This window comes from Phalaenopsis equestris, unplaced genomic scaffold (genome assembly GCF_001263595.1).
Source record: "Phalaenopsis equestris unplaced genomic scaffold, ASM126359v1 Scaffold000002, whole genome shotgun sequence".
In the NCBI taxonomy this organism is placed as follows: domain Eukaryota; kingdom Viridiplantae; phylum Streptophyta; class Magnoliopsida; order Asparagales; family Orchidaceae; genus Phalaenopsis; species Phalaenopsis equestris.
Window position 1 is genome coordinate 180,927 of NW_018164444.1, and position 22,986 is coordinate 203,912.

A 22,986-nucleotide genomic window follows, 5' to 3' on the forward strand; every position below is an offset into this window, starting at 1 on the left:
TTCAAGAAGATAATAAAAAAACTAAAATATGTGCATAAAAAATGTGTCTGCTTTTATCCGAAAGAGATCTAACGGTCCAGTGAAAGAATGTAACAAATGAGGGCCACCGATAGACGACCAGGTGACCAACTTATCTGATCAGATGCAAACGTTTGAGCCAAAGCAAACAATGTCAAAGCCAAATGAGTCATGAAGACGGTCGAATGACCTAAATCTATTTTTTTTTGTCAGAAACGAGACAAAGAGACATCTAAGCCAACCAGCTGATATTAGAACTAGTAGAGACAGTGGAAACTCAAAAAGTAATTTTTCATTAATTTTAAAATAAGATTACAACATGACTCAAACAGAAATAACAACACGACATAAGACGACAAAAACAACACCCCTAAATGTTACCCAATGGGTGATGGAGGTTGGCTAGAGGAATAGGAATGATTAGGAGGGATGTCGGGAGTCACAGAGAGTGGTTGGTAGCTAAGCGAATGTGCAAAACTATAGGAACAACAAGTGAAAAGGTTGTAGGTGGTCGGTGGCGGTAGTGTGGTAGTTGGGAAGGGCTTGAAAAAAATTAGGTTGGAGGGGTGACGGTGATGATTTGCAGGAAGAGGAAACAATTGGATGTCGGGAGATGGTGGGTGAGTTCATCGGTAGAGGAGTGAAAAGGAAAAGGTCTGGAAAGGGTAGAAAGAGGGGATACAACCACCACCTCGGAGAGGATACAACCGGAGCACCACCACCTCCTCGGATACAGCCCCACAAAGGTAAAAACTCACTCCACATAGGAGATATGAAGCTAAACTCAAACACTACTCAAATTTAACTTCCACATACATAAAAACGACTATTTATAGGCTTAGGAGAAACTAATACACAAAAGTGATAGGTGGAAAGCCAAGAAGAATCCAGAAATTACTTCCCAAAAAAGATCTGGTATGAATAGTCTAGTTGGATCGCGAGAATTTGTGATTTCTCCCTGTTGTGGGTTCTCTCGTCTTCCCGGGATCGCGAGACCTCATACGGCTTCGTGAGGTTTCACAAAGCTTCGACCCGCAGTTTTGAACACCCCCCTACAGGGTGCCTTTCAGACGCTCTACGTCAATCTCCCAAGGTTGAGGGAGTTTCGAATTTATTGGTCGAAGCTTCCGTTTTGTTGTCAGCCACCCTAGATCCCACTAATGATATCTAAGAGTCTTCCCTATCTAGAGAGTAAATGTTCATATTGATTTGTTCTTCTGAGGTCCTGCACAACGCTTATACTGGTGAATCTTCCCAAAGTATTCTATGATCGGTACAATTGTGTGTAAAGTGAGAGTAGTCAGACCCTTCTCGCACAACAATGGTGTTGTCGGTATAGTGTCATCCAGACGTAACATTGATCGTATCTTTCCTATATAGAGGGCAAGTGGCTTGTCCTTCCGTCTGGTGTTCTCACTAAAACTAGTTCCACTGACCTCAGACTCCATCGTAGGAAGGAGGGTGATGTGTTTTCCACCCATGGAGAACAAATACGTGTTTTTATATCTATCATGTTGAGTCCTTCGGTCATACTGCCAAGGTCAACCCAACAAAAGGTGACAGGTATCCATAGGAACCACGTCACACCACACCAGGTCTTGCATCTGGCTTCTGATCGAAAATTCTACCAAGCATCTTCGGTCGATGCCGACCTGATTCTCCTTCTTTAGTCATGTTAGTGAATACGACTGGAAATGCCTCTGAGTTGCCTATCCTAATTTCTCAACCGCCTGCGTCGATGTCACATTCCTATTGCTTCTGTCGTAGATGATCAGATTGCATACATTTTTGTTCATTGTACAGCAGGTGTAGAATATGTTGTGGCACAGACACTACGAATCCCTTGTGTCCTCGGTTTGTAGGATTCATCGAATCAAGAGCGCCTCTCCTTCATCCAGGGGAAAACAGATACTCCTCGTCCAATTCCTCGGCTCTCTTCATGGCTAATTTCTTCTACGACGCCTTGATTTGTGTGTCTACCCTACTCGTGGGGTAGCTGGAGACAATGTGGCTGTGGTCGTGACATCGATAGCACTTCCTGGTCGGCACCATGCTGGAGTTGCCCTTCCCTCGTTTCTTCCTGCTTTGTTCCATAGTGTCATTCCCTTGTACGGGCTTGCCTGTGTCTCTAAAGATATCCTTGTCGGTCGTCATAATTGTTTGTGACAGCCTACCTGAAGGTTGCTAATTGAAAGATGATTGTTGTTGACTCTGCTTTTATTGCATTTCCACCTTCAAAACTAATATATGGACATCTCTTAGCGTCCAGTATGGCTGCAACTGTACCACATTGTTGAACATCCTGAGATATCTGGCTATTGTATGTTCCTCTAGCTCTATCGATTCATATTTCATCTACAAGTGGTCGAATTGGGTAGGGGAATCTTCAACTGAAATATCCCTCCTATAAACATTTTTTCAGTGTGTCTCTCCTTGGCGGCATGGCTGGGTTAGGAATTTGAAGAAAAATTTGATGAAGGTGAGTTAGGTAGGGGTTGATGTTGTGAAGCCCTAGGATAGGACAAGGGGATAAACTAGCTCTAATACCAGAAGTAATAGGAAAAATAATGAAAACACAAAAGCAAACTTTCATTAATATTAAAATAAGATAGATTACAACATACAAAAAATAACAACACAAACACAAAATGACACAAGCAAACACTCCTACATGTATTACAATGGGTGGTGGAGTTCGGCAAGGTAGGTCGGATGGCTAGCGAGGATGGTGATAGTGACAAAATGCTAGTGGCAACGAGGGAAAAGGTGTGGAATCGTAGAGACAACAAGTGGAACGGATTTTAGGTGATCGGTAGCAGTAGCAGGGTGGATAGAAGGAGCTTAAACGGGGTTAGGAGTAAGAGGGGAATGATTGTGTGTCGAGGTGATAGAGGAAGAGTTCGACGGCTGGGAAAGGGAAGGAGAAGGTTTGCGAAAGGTCAAAAAGGAAAGATACAATAACCACCTCCGAGAGGATACCGCCAGAGCACCACCACCTCCTAGGATACAACCAGACAAAGGAAAAAAGAGACTCCAAACTGGAGATCTGAAGCTAAACTCAAACACAACTCAAGTTTGACTCCCACATGCACAGAGACAGCTATTTATAGGCTTAGGAGAAACTTCTACACAAAAGGGATAGGTGAAAAGCGAAGAGGAGTCCATAAATTACTTCCCATAAAAGATCTAGTGTGAATAGCCTGATTGGATCGTGAGAGTTCGTGATTTCTCCCCGCCGCGGGTTTTCCTTTCTTCGCGGGATCGCGAGACCCCGCGCGGCTTTGCTAGACTCACGGGGCTTCGGCCCCGCGATTACGAGTGCCCCCTTTCGGGGTGCTATTCTGCACCCATGTTTAGGCGTTGTTCAGATGCCATGCATCACCCGCATGAAGTAGCAGACTTGAGGGAAAATTTAGCCCCTCGGCATTTCCAATCATATTAGGGGTATCTGGAAACTCTCTCATCTATTATCAGTGGTCAATAGCAAAACTAAATTAATGAACTGAGCAAGCTCTGCTGCCCCAAACAAACCTTTAGCCAATTGGCAACGCTAACTAAGCCCAACTGATGAATTGCTCTTCAAGATCTTGATCAGCGCTCGTCTTGATAAAAAGGAAATAAAATAAAATACCCATAAATAAATATCATACGACATGGAACAAGAAAGAAAGAGAGAAAAATGATACAAAGTTGGAGAATAATTAGAAGTTACCCCGTCATATTTCTCTTTACTTGCCTGCTAGGTGAAATTTGTAAAGATTATTAAATATCAACTCAATCAAAATTTAAATGTACTAAGGCACAAGCTTATTATAACATGGAGGTGAACAATTTGGTTTACAAGCAAGCACTGGGCTCCTGTCGCAAAGCAATCAGCAACTCAAATAGTGTTAGTTCATCAAATTAAGAATATGCAGCAGCATTCGGCATATCCCTGGTTGCGGACATGCATTAAATCAATAAATATTACAATTAATAAAAAATGATAAAAATAATAACAAACAACGATTATGAATGTGCGATAAATATATTTTGGAAAATAGAATGCTTGTTTTGCACAATAAAATGTTTGGCAATAAATGAAAATATAAATTGCTTACCCATGATAGAATTACATGACCATTCAAAAATTTCTCTTAATTCACCTCTCAATTAGCAGATCTGGAATTGTACAACAACAAAAAACCCAAACCTGGAATCTGTTGAACTCCTAAAGCTGCATTGGAATTTCACAATACCTTGAAGATCGAGTGGCCTTTAATGCTGAATAAGAATCTGGTTTTCCATGATATCAAGAAGAAATTTGTGCTTGGGCTAATGAACTTAAGCTAGTTTTGTAAGGCAATCAAGTATTTCAATAAAATCTACTTAGCACGTAACCCTGGAACATTGTTGAGTCCCATCTTCCTCAGAACAATTATGGGGATTGCCGGAGGATTGTCAAGCCCCATGCTACTGCTAAACTCATTAGCAAGAAGTACAAGCTTGGATTTCTCTCGGGCGACATTTTTGATGGAGTTGTAATAGCCAAGCCATGCTTGGTATGCTGATTCCTTGCTCTTCAATTCGACATGAGCAAGGGCCCTCTCCACCTTTTCACAACAAAAGAGATGGGTATGCTCCATTATCATAATATTCAAAATGAGATGAGCAATTCAGAACATATTAAGAAAAATTAGGGATGAATAAGCACAAGTGGTGATATGTCATAACAGCAAAGTTAGGAAATATAAGAAAATAACCCTTTGAGTAGCTGCTTTTCCTTTTTGGAGATAAATTCCGTTGATTGACTACTCACATGCATCTAGGGCTTGTTTAACATGTATTTGAAAATTTAAATAATAAGTTTTGTATATGTTTGCTTCTGTTCTCATTCTAATAAATATAAGTAGGTAACATTACCATGATTTTAGACATAATTTTCTCCACAATCAAACAACAATTTTTTGGAACTGTCATTTCATCTCACTTATTACCAAGTAGCATGGTGGGATCCTTTTTCTTTATTCTTTTATTTCCCCCAAGATATGACTTCCTTTCATATCCTATGAAACTCATGGAAAGCAATTATTTACTAGAATCCAGTATACTAAGTGGCATTTTCACCTTCACCACCAAATCATAAGCAATTATACAAATTTAATTGTTTTTTCATAAGTATATTTAAAAACATAAAAAATCATTACATATCACAGGAACCATGGAATAGGTTGGAATACTCACTTTCTTTCTGGTGTTTGGGTCAACAAGCGGAACTGGAGCCTTTGCAATTGGTAAGTCTCGTATGTTATCTAAGAAGAAATCTTCCCATGGTGCCAAAATAAGTACGCCTTTTCCTTCTTTACCTTTCCTGCCAGTTCTACCTAGTCGATGTATATATTGATCCCTATCAGCAGGCACTCCAAGCTGCAGTACATGAAATAGTCCTATTATAGGATGTACGCCATATTCAGCTTGTCAAAAAAGAGAAATGAAGCCGTATCTGAACTACGAGTGTGTATCAAAATAAATTGTGAAAACAAAGACAAAAGAAAGCGTAAAACCAACAAAATTCCTAAATTTATAGGTAATCCTTTAGAATGTTTGAAAACAGAGTTTTTCCATAAATATGAAGACTTTACGATAGCAAACTAACTGAAAAGCATGAAGAGAAAAATGTAATGCATGAAGAAAAATGATTCATAACGAAAAATAGAAAACTTGCAATGAAGCTAAAGCCTAATGATGTCAATAATGATGATGGGATGATGGACAAGTTTGACATGAAAATATTCAAAAATCGAAAAGAAAAAATGACAGTTAAAAAGCAGAAAAACTGAAAATATCATGCACAAGTGAGCGGAATATAAATACCTGTACGACAAGGGTGACATCAGGGTAGTCAACTCCTCTTGCAGAGACATCAGAACTGACAAGAATAAGGCCTTTTGACTCTCTGAACTCCTTGGAGACCCTGGTCCTATAGTTTTGTGCTTTTCTAGAATGCATTTCTCGAACATTCAAATTCAACTCTGCCAAAAGATCAGCCACAAGTTTTGTAACCATTGCAGTGGTACAGAACACTATAACCTGCATGCATCACAGAAATAAGATGTAGAATGTAGACCAACAACTCTAAAATTAATATGAAAATGTATTGAATGCTATTATATACCTTATAGTCAACATCTTCAGCAATATGATCAGTCAGAATACCATAGAGTATTGAAAACTGCTTGTCTAATGGTGCTATTAAATGCATCTGCATAACCTGAAACAAGAAGCCAATCTGAGCCATTAGTTCATCAATCGAACACCTTTGAGTCATACCAACGGCATGTCTGAAATATGTACGATTACCTGGGAGTGTGTTTCCTCACTGCCCTCTTCAACTGTATTTATAAATTCATTGTCTCTTTTCATAGCAATGTAGCATATTTGACGGACCTAGGTACATCGCACATAGATTCAATAATAAATAAGATATATGAATTTGAGCCTTAGAAAAAAAATACTTCATACCAAACTGTGGCGTATAAAAAAATACCTCATCCGAAACTGTGGCAGAAAAAAGAAGTGTTTGTCGCTGTTTTGGCAGTTCAGCAACAATCTTTTCAATATCTTTCCGAAATCCCATATCTAGCAATCTGTCCGCCTCATCAAGAACAAGAACTTTCACACCAGTTAGTCGGGAAGTAAATCCAGGTGTATTCTCCATATGATCTCTGAACCGTCCAGGTGTGGCTACAAGTACCTGAAAATTTGTGAATTAATTACAATCAAAAGTAAATTTGTAAATCGCGCCTGTGTGTATAAATATCTTGCAGAAAAATTTGCATTAACCTGGCATGGATTAGCTTGCATTCGTTTTTGTTCTAATGCCAATCTTGTACCACCCATAACAACCTGAACACCAATAGAAGCATGATACCTCAACAGCTTTGAAGCTTCAGCAGCCGCTTGATCTGCAAGCTCCCTGGTTGGGCAAATTACAAGAACATTGATAGGGGGTCTTCTATTATCACGATCAGGTGGAGGTTGCTTTGTAACTAGCTCAATTGCGGGAAGCTTAAACCAAAACAATCCTTAATTAATCATGGAAATACTAAATGGATCAAAAGAAGAAAAAAAAAGCAAATAGACAATCTTCAGTCAAGGCAAAAGAATATAGAAATTACCAAAAATGCTACAGTTTTGCCAGTTCCCGTCTTAGCTTTGGCAAGGACATCTTTGCCTGAAATACGAACAAATAGCAATTAAAATAAAATAACCAAATAAAAAGAGTACTCCTGAATCCAAAATGCTTTAATCAGTTGTCTCTAAAATCAGTAATAAACAGATAAAAGAATAAAACCATGCAGGTATTTCACAATCATCTTCACTCACCATTTTCCTTAAAATTCACCTAAGAACATGAGAGGATACATACTGCAGTGATAATGGGCTAAATATGGTTTAGATATTTAGGTCGATACACTTTTTTAAAATACACTTGTTGCAAGTTTATAAAACTTGCAAGGACAAGTTAAAGCTGGGTAAAAGGCTAGCAAAAGAAATGAAATGAAACTTGGATAATTATCACAATATTTGTCTTGTTCTTAAGAGATTGGCAACATGTATAACAGGAGAATGAGCACAATATTCTAGAATACACCCAAAACATAAGCTACTCTTCAAATATAGATAGCTTTCTTATTTTAAGCTTATTTTATATCAACACTCGCCCACAAGTTAAAGCACATATCAATTAGTTCCAATGAAAAGAATCGGCTGAAGAGCGCAAAACTGGTTCAGCCAAGCTACTGCAAGTACTAGAATAGGACTAGTTTAAGCCAACTTTGATACCAATCGATAGAGAAGTTAACCCAAACAATAATAAGAAAAAAATAAATTATTTTTCAAGAAAAAAAATAAATTATTTTTGGAAAAAATAATAGGCGGTACAAGTTACACTGAAAAGAAAAATAACAACAACGGACGGAGATAAACACAACTAAATTTGTATCACAAAGGGGGTGGATGGTAGGAGGCCGGTTGGGAAGATGGGAATAGGAAGCAGGTGGGAGTGGGGGTGGGAAAACTAGTCAAAATGGGCGTAGGTGAGGAAGGCTATTATAGAGCGGGAGGCGTGGTTGGAAGGTGGCAGCAATCTGGAAATGTAGGACGGCAGCGGTAGAAGTGCAAGAGTAAGCAGGGCCAAGGGAGAGTCTAACCAGCAAGAAAGCGCAGCCTCCTAGCTATCTACTAGTATTAATATGTTTTTTTTTTCTTGATCAGGGTTAGTTTTGTTGTGTTGTCAGAACAGTTGTCAGTGTCCCCAATTTTCTCTTTTAGGATTATATCTGAGGACGAGTGGTGCTCCGGTTGTATCTCGCTCCGATATGGCGATTATCCTCGACCTTTCATCATTAACAAGCTTCTCTCTGTTTTCGTTGTCTTCATAACCGTTGCAATTGCCCCCGAAAACAACACTTGTATTGTTCCTGCAGCCCCACACCATCCTGCCACCCTTCCCCGCCATATAGCAGCCCCGTCATCTAGTTTATGCCTACATGCCTTCCTCCCTCCCCATTGTAGCTGTCGGACAGCACTTCCAGTGTTTTCCGCAGTTTCTCCTATATATCCTCATCTTCCAGCCCCCAAAAACACACACACCCCCCTTCCTCCAATAGCCTTACTAACCAACCGTCCACCCCCTTTTGTAATACAACTTTACTTGTGTTTGTCTGCGTCCGTTGTTATTTCCTTCTCAGTGTGTCATCTGTGTTGCTTATTGATTTTCCCAAGAAAAATATTTTTGCTTATTGTTGTTTGGGTTAACTCCGGTATCAATTGATATTAAAGCTAGCCAAACTCTGGTTCTATCCTACAGTTTTCACTAACCATAATTCCCCCTTACTGATTTTGAAAATCAGCAACTCTAAATTAGTTTTCTACACCCTAAATTAACCCTATACAGCCTCCTTCACCTTCTAAATCTAAACATACCAAATCATATCCATATCTTGACCCAACCCTGACTTCCCCTTGCTGCTTTTCAAAACAAGCAACCCTAAATAGCTTTTCCATACTCACAATCAATCCCATACACCCAATTTTGCCGCCCAAACCCAAAACCTAGCCCTGTCACTGAAGAATCAAAAGTCGGAAGTCTGGTCGAGGTGAAAGTATACGATGTCGTTTATGAGAAATTCACAAAAAGAGGTCCGAGAGATTTTTAGGGAAGATATGCAGTGGGAAACCTGCCAACTATAATTGAGGCTTATTACCACTTTCGAGATGAGTCAATCAAGATGAGTCACCCGTAACTAGAATGGTGACTTGTTAGATCAAAGGAATGAAGTGAATCTCTTCCACTATGTTGATTCTAATGATGAAGAACCTCTACCTCAACGATTTGACCTGAAATATTTGAGGAACTAAAATTTTGAAGTAAAGGTCGATTTGTCGTTTTTCGACAGACACATGGATCCAGATGAGTTCATCGAGTGGCTCTGGATTTTGGAATGTGCCTTTGAGTGTCAGGACATCCCATAAAACATAATGGTGAAGCTAGCCGCCAGCAAGCTAAAAAAGAGTGCACTATTTTAGTGTTAAAATCTAAATGCCAACGCCAACGTGATGAAAAAGGCAAGATCACTACCCGATCCAAAATTAAACAGAAGATGCAGCACAAGTTCCTACTAGCACACCACAGACCGGATGTTTAGACCCTAGCTCAGACGTGAAGAGACACACCGGGCAACTACCGCATCTCACAGACAAGGTTCAACCCCAAGATCTTACAGTCATAATACATCCAGGGGAACATCTGAGCTTACCAAGCTCGAGGAGACACAACTTCATAGTGGAGAACAAAAGGCACCAATCCACATTCCCAAATTCATCCCAGCCAGAAAGTGTTTCAAGTGCCATGAATTTGGGCATATTAAAGCAGATTACACAACTAGGGAATGATATATTTCACTAAGCAAGGAGCATTTGAAGAAAGAGGCAATGACACAAAGGAGAAGGATCGGATTTCAACGAATGAGGAAGAAAATCATGTAGCTCCAGCTTAGGACATAAGAGAGACTCCAACAGAATTCACATTGGTGGTCCAAGATGGTCCTAAATCCGAGGAAGCGACACCAGACACCCGACAACCACAAATAAGAGAAACTTAGACCTTTCAAATAGATAAGCTCCTTCATGAGTTGCCCCTACAGAGGGAGATCCAGCATGTCAGAAATGGGGCCTTTTTGTGCCATGTATGGAAGATTATATAAAGTTATTCAAATGTTAGATTTAGTTCAGCATGGTACCCATCATCAGATTTCCAAGCACAAGCGTTTCGTCGAGCAGTCAATGCATCATGCTATTGTGTACGCAAACACAAATGCCTAGGTCAAATAAGAAATCAACATTCCCGCACAAAAGTAGCTGACTACAGGCTTACAGTTGGGTCAGCGTGGGAAGGAGAAATATGACAGACAATTCCTGGAGTTTGGAATCAAATGAAGTTGAAGACAAAGGCCGACAATGCTTCAATTTCAAAAAGAAGTTTTTTTGTGAACATCAAAAAAAAGTTTTCGAGTAGAGAGAGCACACGAGCATTGATTGAGTGAGAGAACCTAGGGTGTTGTGCTTACGCGACCAAACAAATGAGGAAGAAAAAGCTACAGGATGCAAGATCATGCCTTAAATATCTCTTCGATTGTGTGTCGAGCATCTTTCGATCTTAAGCTGAGGAGTGCGAAGAAGAAGACCATCTGACAATCTCGCAAGGGCATGAGATTGACTTTTGAGCTCGACAAGAGTTCAGATTGTGGAAAAGCAAATCGTGGTGCTCCCTATACAGGTTTTCCTGTAGGGATTCAGGTGTTTGGTAGCAAGTAGGCTTCAACTGTAAGGTTTGGACAATTTTTTTATTATGTTGATATATTATAATAATGAAATTCATTAAAGCTAAATTCAAAAAGAAAATTAAAATGTTAATGACTTAATAATTAAAATTAAATAAGGTTAATTATCATATTATTTAAAAAATTATTAAAAAATTTTAAAATGATAGAATTATAAATATTAATAAGAATTATAGAATAAAATTAATAGTAACTAATAATAAGATGATTTGAAGAAATATATTATATGATTTAAAAAAAATAATGATTTAAATAACACATCAATGATAAAATAAAGGCAACTTGTTTTCTAATAGTATGATTATAAAATAACAATAATCTCTTATACGTTTGATTAGACATTTTCATTGAAGATGGGTTGGGAGAACAAATGGTATGAGAGTCATCAATATTGAAGTGAGGACTTGTGCTCTTATGTTATAGTAATATTTTACTTCTTGACTAAATGTATTTACTCTTGCAGTTACTAGTAATATTTATATCACTGCTTGTCCGAGATTTATGGTTCTATTGAACTTTTATTTATATTATAGAAACATGTGTACTCAATATTGTTTAAATTATCATAGGTATTAAATATTATATAAATATATAGTTGGTATACAAATTAGAATGAAATGATCATTATATTATAGTGATTGTTATGGTATGTTTGCATGTGCATGATTAAATATGATGGAGCGCACTCTTTTATGATAATGGCAAGGTAACGCTAATATACTCATGCATGTAAATGAAAAATAATATTGACATTGAAGTACCTTCATTGATATAATGTTAGATAGAGTTGTTGTGACGGTTGTAAAAAATATTGATATATAAATGATAAAGTAAAACATAGTGAATATTCAGAATTATCTTGAATTAACATATTAGACAGTGCAAATATTTAAATACTCCTATATTAATTTATATAAATTTTAACTGTCATGCACATTATTTTTTTTTTCATTGTGTTGCTATAATTTAGAAGTATGAGTATTCACTATTATGATTAACTCAATATTATTTAAATTAATATTTCAATTTTAATTAATCAATTAAAAGATAAGCAATAGAAGAGTAAATGTATATGGAAGCGGATAATCACAAATGTGGTAAATTTAATTGTTATTTTAATTTATTTTATATGGTGACTTTTTCATTATTAAAATGTTAGTTATAGAGAATGAATATAAAAAAATTTAATTTCCGCTATCTGATCATTTGTACTCACGTTGGTTAATTTCAAACCCTAGGTTGGATCATGACATGGAGTGGTCGTTAATTTTAAGACTATGAAAGAATTATTTTTTAGTGATATCAGGTATTGCATAATATCATTATTTCATGAATGCCCAACATTTAAGTGCATAAAAAATTGATGATGATGGTGTCATGCTTACATGGTTCTCTCTGCATTAACAACATAAAATTTGAAAGCGCGCCTCCAAATAAGACTTGTGTAGATTTATAGAAGCAAAGGCAAAAGTAAAACAAAAACAAACCTTTCTTCAATTAAATGGGGTCGGCTACATGAATCTTTTTTCTCCATTGTGTCTGTTATTGAGTGTCAAATTTTCATTTAATTCTAATAATTAAGATCATTTTTTATACAATATGTCCCAAGATTTTTTAGGTCTACCACTGCCTCTTTCAACATAAGTCAAATCTAAAACATTTAATCTCCTAACGGGTCATCAAAGGTCATCAGATGGTCGACGTTCAATGTGACCAAACCATTTAAGACGGCTCTCTCTAACCTTGTTTGCCACAAGAGCTACACCAACCCTTTCGCAGATACATTCATTTCGCATTTTGTCTCTAAGTGTCAAGCCACTCATCCACCTAAGCTTTCTTATCTCTGCAATACTTAACTTAGTTTTATGCTTCTTTTTTAAAGACCAACATTTTGTACCATAAAGCATTGCAAGTCTCACCACCATCTCATAAAATTTTCCTTTAAGTCTAAGCGGTACTTTTCTATCAAACAATAAATAAGTCTGATGCATTCCTCCATTTCAACCATCCAACTTGAGTTCTACTAATAGCATCCCCATCAATATCACCACCACTTTGAACAATAAACCCGAGATATCTAAGACGTTCACACCTTTAAAGATTTGATCACCCATAGTTACAACTCTGAAACTAGAGCTACTGATTTACTACTACTAAATTAACATTCCATATATTCAATTTTATATCTACTCATATGAAGGTCTTTAGACTCTAATAAAGACCTCCATAATTCAAGTGGTTCCTGAAATTTCCCTCTAGCCACATCTACAAGAAGGATATCACTAGCGAAAAGCCATAAAGTAAGATACATCCTCCTGTAAATGTCCAGCAAGAGCATCCATAACTAAAGCAAAAAATATCGGCTTAAAGCTAATCCATGATGTAATCCAACTGAAATAGAACAATACTTGGTCAATCCTCCTGTTCGAACACAAGTAAGCGCTCTAGTATACATATCTTTAATGACTTGAATATAAGTCATATCAGCACCTTTCTTTTCTAGAACTCTCCAAAGAACTTCTCTTGGAACTTTAGTATAAGTTTTTTTCTAAATCAATATAATGGATTTTGGGAATTATAAAGTGATGGAAAGATAGCACAATAGCATAAATATATTTATAGTGACACATTCTATCAAATGTAGCAAGGTTAATAGAGCTAGCTGAGATGAACAAAGGAATGTGAAACTTATAAAAAAAAGCAATGGAACATAAATGCGACGGTAGACAGAGGTTAGGAGATCTAAAGGAGAGAAAAAAAATTATGTGAAAAAAGTGGTGCAACAAGCTAACGAGACATTTCAATAGAAATAAAATTGACCAATATCACATGAAAGGGATAGATTTCACACCTAATATGAATAGGCATGGATTTAATTCCAGCTATTAACAAAGCAAGGAGTTTAATATTGAAGGTGTTAAAGAGATTTAAGTTTCATATAAGTAAATAGGAAATTTAGATATTAGATGTGTTAATATAAATGAATTAAGTGGTATGTACGTAAATCCTCCTAATATATATATATATATATATTTATTTAAAAATTTAAAAGAATCATATAACTTTATTTTTTTTTCTGCCTTAACTAAAATTCATGACCAATATCATTCCTACAGCCTTCACCACCTGACTCCATCCACTCCCAACTACAAAACACCAAGAAAGAAAGTATCATCATAACTAAACCCACCTGTTATCCACTCTGCCTTGAACACTACAAAAAACTAGCACTAACTCCACAGTCACCACTTCTCAATGCCAACAAGTGTCCCTCATCCAGCCATTCCATAGTTAATGACTATAAGCCCAGCACCCATGTCAGCAATCCCCATCCCAAGCTGTCTAAACACCCAAAATGACAAAGCCACCCGACTTGATGTCGGAAGTTGATGCAACTCCTAACTATAGTGACACTGCTCGTAATGGCTGCCTAAGCACCCAACATGAAAAAAACCACCCGACTTGATGTCGGAAGTTGATGCAACTCCTAACTATAGTGCACTGCTCGTAATGTGCTTAGCTTCCTATAGACCACAGATAGTGAATCCAAACTGCAAAAAAACCCGATGAGTGGCTTTAAAAAGCCCCCCCCCCAATTCCCAATTGCATGACCTTGCACACATTCCCATGCTCTCCCTAAGCCCAATATCAAACCTTTATGCACCCGCCTCACCATGCAAGGCATCTCGATGGATGTCACCATTGCCAACCTCAGGGTAGCAAGCCTCTAACTTAAGGCTCGCTACAACCATAATTTGTGTGCATCCATGCAGTGCTCGGCCATTATACTCCTCAATGGCCAACAATCAAAACTTAGGAACATCAAGCTTGATGCATGCAGGTTTCCCACACATGCTTAGTTCTGCCCACTCACAGCCCCCGTTGAGCCCCATACAACCTCCTTCAGGTCATCGACGAACACTCCCACATGTGATCCATACCCACACTTCTATGTCTAATTACATGCATGCATGCAACATCCATTTTGATTGTCGGATCATTTTGTGTACGTACTCACCATATTATGTGCATCTATGCTCACTTCAACGATGCCATGTTCTGCAATTCATACACTTTGACAATGCTATGTTTTGGGTGTCATGCATGCCCACTTTCAAAATCAACATCATTGCACATGCATACACGCTTTACTAACATTCCATTGCATGCACCTAAGTGCACTTTACTGGCACTTTATTTCGTGTGTCTGTGCATCCTCACCTTTATCATCACTAACATCATACACATATAACTGACAGTCCATTTCATGGGGCCATTCACCTATGCCATCAAAATCACTAATATCATCTCATTTTGCATGCATATATAAGCACACGCCCTGCTTGAACCAGCCAATCATAGCCTCGAGTGAGGTAAGCCCTTTAATACTCCATTTATTATTTGTGTTTGACAATTAACCCCACACATTACACAACCATGTATTCATTTTTATACCCATATATAAGTTTAACAATGATAGATCGCCTGACGCTCAAGATTGCTTCGTTTGGTGAGAGGCGTCCTTCCATTTGCATAGGATCAGTTAATCTTAAGCTTGAAAAACTTCGTTATGTGTTATGTGTCGTCCAACCTTTTGCTTATGCAATCTGTATTTTTTTTTTTTTAATTTATAACCCCAATGAATCCCTCCACTCATTATCAAGCTGCGACATGTGTCATTAGATATTGACTTGCTTGCTCACCCAAGAATCTACCATTAGAATAGAATCATGGATCCACTCAACAACTGACCCAACTTGAACCAATCTTACACAATCACATTTATTTCATTTTGTGTAACATGACATCTAGCATTACATGTCATCATGCTATCAAGCACAATCTAGGTTATACAACATTTAAAATATCACTTAGGTTAACCTCCCAAAATCTAGATGAAACTTTTACTAACCCACATAAGCAACCACTCTCAGGAATAGATCTTCTTTGTAAAAAGTGACTCTGATAACTTCCTTCAAGTAACATGCATCATCTAATTAAGTTGAAGCCAATTGGGCCGTATAAATTTCTGGATCAAATAAAACTTTAATCAAAGACTCTCTTATCACCTTCAATGAAAAGAGATTATTATAACCAAATGCAGTAGGGTTAGGTTAGTCCAATATATCCAAAGTCTTACATGAGTTTATCTAGGTCATCAAATCAATACAAACGGTTTTTTTTTTAACCATACCTATATATCAATCCTTGGCTGGGAAATCCTATCACAAGTGCATGCATGCATGCATCCTCACTACCAAAGCACTTTACATATATATTTGGATAGGCCATATCTAATCAAATATCCTTTATGTATAGATGATATATTTGTCTAAGCATCACTTATGTTCTAGCTAAGTAAGCCACATCTCAAAAAAGCACTCTTTAATGTCTTAAAAAAGCCAAATGTATTTGGGCGCTCCTAGCATAAGTAGGCCACATTAATCTAAGCATTCATATTCCCATCATCCAAAAAAGCAAACATACTTGGATCTTAAGCTTTAGTTAAAAAAACTATATCTAATACACTTGATTTGTTGAGTATATAAATAAACCAAATTTGCTCAGATGCTCGAGCAATTTGCATCCTAGGGGTCTAGGCAATATCAGAGAATCGAAAAGGTTAAATATATAGGCAAGCCAAATTTGTTTGGATGCTCATATTATCACATCATCATGCCTCTATGTTAAGATCTACAGAACAAAGTCGATAAGTGTTTGCAATTGTATTTACTCAATGTTCAAACTCCAAATCATCTTTCTACTAAGTATTTAAACAAATCCAAATTCCCAATCTTAATGTCAAAATAAACCAAATTCACTTGGGTGCTAAAATCTCAGTATTATTTCTTCTTAAGATGAGCAAACCACATCCAGTCACTTAAGTTTTTTTGCATCTTGAAGATAACATATTTGCCTACTTTTTGTTTCTAAATATTTGGACCACATCGAGACATTTAGATCGTTGAAAACTGAGTGGATCACATAAAATGAGACAGCTTTCTAATTTCTAAGTTAGTCAACATTTTAATCTGACAAAAGAACTAGTACAAAAAACTATGATGACATAATATAGTATAATGATTAGCCATCATCAATTGCATGTCACTATACAATGATAATGAATTTCATGCCTAGTAATATATAATTATTATATGAAATAAAATTATTTAAGACCAACATCTCAATATACTTTTAAAAATTAGATATAGTTAGATCTTACATGAACTCAGGTATTTTTAGTCACTCTCTTACAAATAAAAAACTATATTAAAATTATTTATAAAATGGAATTTTCAAAGGTTTTTTCTAAATATAAAATATAATTTCAAAATTATATAAGATATTTTCAGAATCATATTTTTAAAAGCAATAGGTTGAGGTGACAAAAATTCTAACTTATTTGATATCATATGACAAAACAATCATGGTGGTCTTCCTGAATCATATGAGAGTGACCACACTAACTAATACAAACACTAACTATTATGGTAGAGGGATTTAGATCTTATTCTTGGATATAGCAAGTTTTTTTGTGCTATTATGCAATGAATTGTGTTTTCGGTTAGCTACTTGCTATTTACTAGTTGTGTTTATGTGAGATGGAAAACTAATATATATGACTTCCAACATGTCCCATCATAGTGCCTTAGAAGCCATCATATGTTGGTTAGCATAACGTAAAGCTAAGACAAAATTCAAAAGAAATCAATTTAGTATGTAATGCCCCTTAGTACGCTTGATTATTCCATTTCTTTTCAAGTCCAAAAACCCAAAAAAAAAAAATTTACATGGTGCTAGGGGTGTAGATGGGCCGAGCTTGAGCAAGTTGAACATGTGTTATTGTTTGGCTCGTTTATTTTTTTTTTTTTTTATGTGAAATTGGCTCATGAACTATCTGTTCGTGATCGGCTTGAAAAAAATATTCTTGTTCATTTTCAACTTGTATTCGACTCGAATTAGCTCATTTAAATTACTCAGAAAAATAGATGAAGTGTGTTGGATTCAAATCTGCACTATTTCTATGCAATAAAAGGCACATATCACATGGCCGCACAAGCTATAGCGATTTAAATTATATATAAATATATATAATATATTATTATATAAATAGTATAAACAATTTTCTTATTTTGAGTTAAAATCAGCCGAACACAGTCGAACAAATGGTTGTTCTTCTTAGGCTTGTTTATAGTTTGAGCTTAACAAATTTATTTGTCTGGCTTGCTTACTCAACGAACGATTCGAACACAAGCCACTTAAAGAGCCAATCAAGTGTTGTTTGCGAACGAGCTTTTTTGACATCCCAACATGGTGCACACATAAAATTTTACTCAAAAAACACAAGAACCAAGAAATCAAGGATCAGGAGATGTTCAACCATCAAGATCTTGAAACTTTCCATATTTCTATTCTTGAAATACTTGCATAAAGACCTGGGACAAGGATTGTATTATGAAAAGCCTAGCTACATTATATTTTCCTTTTACTTGGGTTTAATGCTGAATCAAACTCCATCTAGCCATTACAAACTCTTTTGTAATAAGATACTCATCTAAATTAATATTTATAATGATTGATTTCCCCTTCATTAATGACATGATATTTGCCCAATATCATCACATCTCGATATGCTCCTTGGAAAACTAACTTTTCAATCACTTATAAAATCAGAATAATTAAAATGAATCACATGACAATAATGCTATAAGAAAACAAATGCATGATATTTTTTAAGACTACTAATTAAAATAAACGAATAATACTCCCTTTGAGTTTATATAAAAATATAATCAGTAGTTTAAGTATCCATGCCTTTCTTATAAGGTGGGTCTTTAAATCAACAAAAGCCTAGTTGATCATAATCATTCTATGGCTTGATCAAGCATGCATCATCAAATGAGAAATAATATGAATTACATAAATATCCCATGAGATATCCTACTTTATTTGATACTTGACCTGACGTAATGATTCTAAAGAGGTGAAAATCTAGTTTAATTATTTGAGTTTAATGGTATTCCTAACCCATAAAATATTGAAAAATCAATCAAATATTTTGATTCATGACAGTCAAAATTAACCTTACCTTCTAGAAAGATTTATACACATACCACTCAGATCTTATGTATTCACATATCTAACACCTAAAGTTAATTTTTTACATACATGTCACATGCACCATGCATGAAAAATGTGTATTTCACTTTTTAAAAGTTACAATGGTAATCTTTTTAATGCGAAATAAAAGAATTGAGCAGTATAAATATGAAAATTTAAGTTTATGTGTCATGTATGTAAATACGTAAGAATTGAGTGGTTTGCATGTCAATGTCCCTATCTTCCATGTTAAAAGAATAAGTCTTATAATCCTTTTCTCTTATCACATAAGAGTATGGAAATTATTTTTTTTTTAGCTCGTGATCTATGAAATATCTTTAGATGACATAATTCATGCTTATGGGCAAAAAAACTTCATGTTAGGCTAGGTTGACTATCTCCTTAACTAAATAGGCTACAATTCTAATAACCCAAGCCAACAAATCCATGAAAACTTTATTGAGTTTTCTTCCTTCACTTAATTCCTCACCTACGACAAAAAGCCACTATCCCACTAAGTGGGGTTGGCTAAATGAATCATTTGTCTCCATTGTCTCCTCTTGAGTGACATACTTTCATTATTCTACTAAATTAATACCACTTTTATACAACATGCCCAAGTCTTTTTAAGATTACCTCTACCTTTCATAACATAAGTCGAATTTGAAACATCTCTCCTAATTGGGTCATCAGATAGTCAACATTTAATGTGAGCAAACCATCTAAGGCGTCACTATCTAATCTTGCATGCCATTAGAGCTACTCCAACCCTTTCATGGATATATTTGTTTCAAATTTTCTCTCTAATTGTAAAGCCAACATCCACCTAAGCACTCATCCCAACAAAACTTACTTTTATGCTTCTTTTACAGGCCAACATTCTGCACTATAACGCATTGCAGACCTCACTGTCGTCTTATAAAATTTTCCTTTAATTCTAAGTGGTACTTTTCTATCACACAATAGGTCGGATGCATTGCTTCACTTCAACTATCCAATTTGAATTTTACTAATAACATCCCTATTTATATCACCATCACTTTGAACAATAGACCCAACATATCTAAGATGTTCATTCTCTTTAATGGCTTGATCATTCATTGTTATAACCCCACCACTACTAAAATTGCATATGTTGTTTTTAGTTTTAGATCTCCTCAGACGAAAGCCCTTAAACTCTATAGTTGACCTTCATAATTCAAGTTTTTTTTTCTAAACTCTCTCTAGTGTTATCCACAAGAATGACATCATCAGCAAAAAAACATACACCAAAGTAGATCCTCTTGTAAAAGTCCAATAAGAACATTCATAACTAAAGTAACCAACCCCCCCCCCCCCCCCCCCCCCCCCCCCAAAAAACCTTACATAACCATATCATTTTTTGAATCTATTCAACCTTGATATTATTTTAAATTTGCTCTTTTTAATAAAATTAAATCAAATTAAAAGACAAGTGTAATTCCTTAATCAAAAGTTTTTCTTGACTTTGTGAAATATAACAAACCATAAGAGCTTGCTTCTCCGGGAATATTTTTCCCCAAAAATAAAATAACAATCCTTGAATTATAAATTTTATTCAAAAGGAAATCTCGAGTAAATAAGAATTTTAAAATTTTGATTCAAAAATTAATCATGGGTTTATGTCATCTAGGTTGTTCTTTGATTTGTATTAATTTTCTTTCCTAATTTTTCTTACAAGGCTTTGTTGACCTCATCTTTGAGGTCATTTCTTTTTTCTTAGGGTAGGATCTAGCTCTAGGAGTTCCTATTGATCGTCTTAGAAAACTAAAATTATGACCCTGAGACCCACCCTTTTAGAAATTCTAACCACTTCCTATTTTTCTTTGACGTCTAATATTACCGTCGTTTTATGAACGAAAGGTTATGGGTTATTTTGTGAAGACTCAAGGGAAAAGTTCCTAATAGGACTCCAAGCCTTAGGAAAACATCGTCACGACTTTTTCGTCACATACACACACCAAATGCACAAAATTCACAAAATTGCACGAAATCGGACTTTAATTAAGCCCAGAGGACGGATGAAAATGCGAACTTCTCCGGATGTCTGGATGACCTCCGACAACAAAATGGACTGCGTCAACGCGTCCGGGATACCAATTTTGGTAGGAAAGGATACCTATATTGTCATATTTTTTACACGAGAAAATTGACACGCAAATCGATGAATTCGTCAAAACGACCTCTGACGGCAAAACAGACCGCGTCGATGCGTCCGGAATGTCGAAATTACCTACAGGAGACACCAATTTTTCTAGGGCGCCGCACATGAATAAATTGCACAAAAATTTATATATATATATATATATACATTTTAAATAAAAAAAATCCTTATTTTCTTTTTTAAAATACCCTAAATCCCTAAATCCCTGAACTCACGCACGCCTCCCTCGCTCGTTCGTGAGTCCCGCACCGTCCTTCGTTCGCGAGACCGATCGAGCACCCTTCCTTCGTACGCGAGACCGACTGAGTAGCCCTCTTCCTCGCGAAGCTTCGGCCAAGGTCCCCTCCTCGTACGCCTGCCGCCCTGCAAAAAGTTTCCACGCTGTGCCACGCTCCTCTGCGACAAAGCTCCGCCTCTGTCGTCCTCTCCTCACGCGAGGTTTGTCGCTTCTCTTGGCTCGGTTCACCGCCCAGGTGAGCGATGGTATTTTTCCTCCTCCCTCTTTTGCTATAAAAACCCCATTTGGGGAGTTCTTTAGGGTTAGCCGAATTTTATTTTGAGTGGGGGAGCTGCTGCCATTTTTGTGTCTCATTTATTCAATCTGTGTGTGTGTATTTGAGGCATTGTGAGGGTTTTGCCTTCTCTTTGGTAAAGTCTGAAAGGAGAGGAGTGGCTTTTGTGATGTTGTGAGGCTGGTTCCTTTCTCTTTGTTGTCCGAGAGACTGTTCTCTTTCTTCTTTACCGTGGGAAGTTTTGGGGGAGAAAGCTTTACTAACATCTTATCTAAAATTTCATGAAAAAAAAAATCAAGCAAGGTATCCCTTCCTCCCTTAGCTATTCATTACTATGGGTTGTCGACTTGGTTGCTTGTTCTAGCTTCAATGTTTCTTTAAAAAAAAATATATAAAAAAAAGGAGAAGGATGTTTGGTGAAACTTGTAGCTTGCACGCAGAATGGTATAGAATGGTAGTTGGCAGTCCTTTTGCTCCATACTTGAATGGTTTTCTAAGCATGCTTAGGAGAAAATATTTGGATAGGAGAAAATATTTGGAAAATATTTGGAGCCTCTCTTTATTATTAGTTTCGCTGATTATGGAGATCACATGTTCAAATGCTTGCTGAATTCACATTTTTGATGGTTTGAAAAAAAAAATATTATGGAGCTCTTCTTTGCTTTTCATCATGCGGATTTTGAAAGAAATATTTGGAAACTCCTCGTGTTCTTTTTGGTTGGTTTGGAAAAGATAGAATACATCGTTTTGCGAATGATTGGTAAAGTTGAAAGAAAGTGCAATTAATACTTATTCATGTAGTAAAGAAAAAGGGATTCCTTTTTTTTTATTTTTGAGCTTGGACTTTCATATGGATACATTTGGGCTTATGTTTTATGTTCTTATTACTCCCCCTTTTGCTGGAATACATGTTGAAATTGTTTTATATTTTAGAAAAATTATGTTTGGGGCCTATCTTTGCTTCATTTGTCGCCCCCCGTCGATTTAACATATGCTGAATTTTTTTTAAGTGCTCGAAATTATATTAGGGGCTTACCTTTGCTTCTTTTGGCTGCCCCCGTTGCTGGAACACATGTTGAATTTGTTTTGTGTGTTGGAAAGTTACATTTGGGGGTTATCTTGCTTCCTTTATTCCCCCGGTTGTTGGAATACATGTTGAAATTGTTTTATATGTTAGAAAAATTATATTAGGGGCTTACCTTTGCTTCTTTTGGCTGCCCCCGTTGCTGGAACACATGTTGAATTTGTTTTGTGTGTTGGAAAGTTACATTTGGGGGTTATCTTGCTTCCT

General features: G+C 36.4%; 1 protein-coding gene across 1 annotated transcript in view; it reads right to left on the minus strand.

Moving 5' to 3' along the window:
* Nucleotides 1-4,030: 4,030 nt before the first annotated feature.
* LOC110029805 (DEAD-box ATP-dependent RNA helicase 31-like) overlaps nt 4,031-22,986 on the minus strand; it is a 32,438-nt gene continuing 13,482 nt past the window's right edge. Inside the window, exons 4-11 of the mRNA XM_020732262.1 lie at nt 7,176-7,231; nt 6,841-7,065; nt 6,545-6,751; nt 6,358-6,444; nt 6,173-6,268; nt 5,872-6,087; nt 5,242-5,424; nt 4,031-4,610 (exon numbers count right to left, since the gene is read on the minus strand). Coding sequence (XP_020587921.1) covers nt 4,383-4,610; nt 5,242-5,424; nt 5,872-6,087; nt 6,173-6,268; nt 6,358-6,444; nt 6,545-6,751; nt 6,841-7,065; nt 7,176-7,231 — 1,298 coding nt within the window. The 3' untranslated portion in view covers nt 4,031-4,382. The remainder of the gene's footprint in view (nt 4,611-5,241; nt 5,425-5,871; nt 6,088-6,172; nt 6,269-6,357; nt 6,445-6,544; nt 6,752-6,840; nt 7,066-7,175; nt 7,232-22,986) is intronic.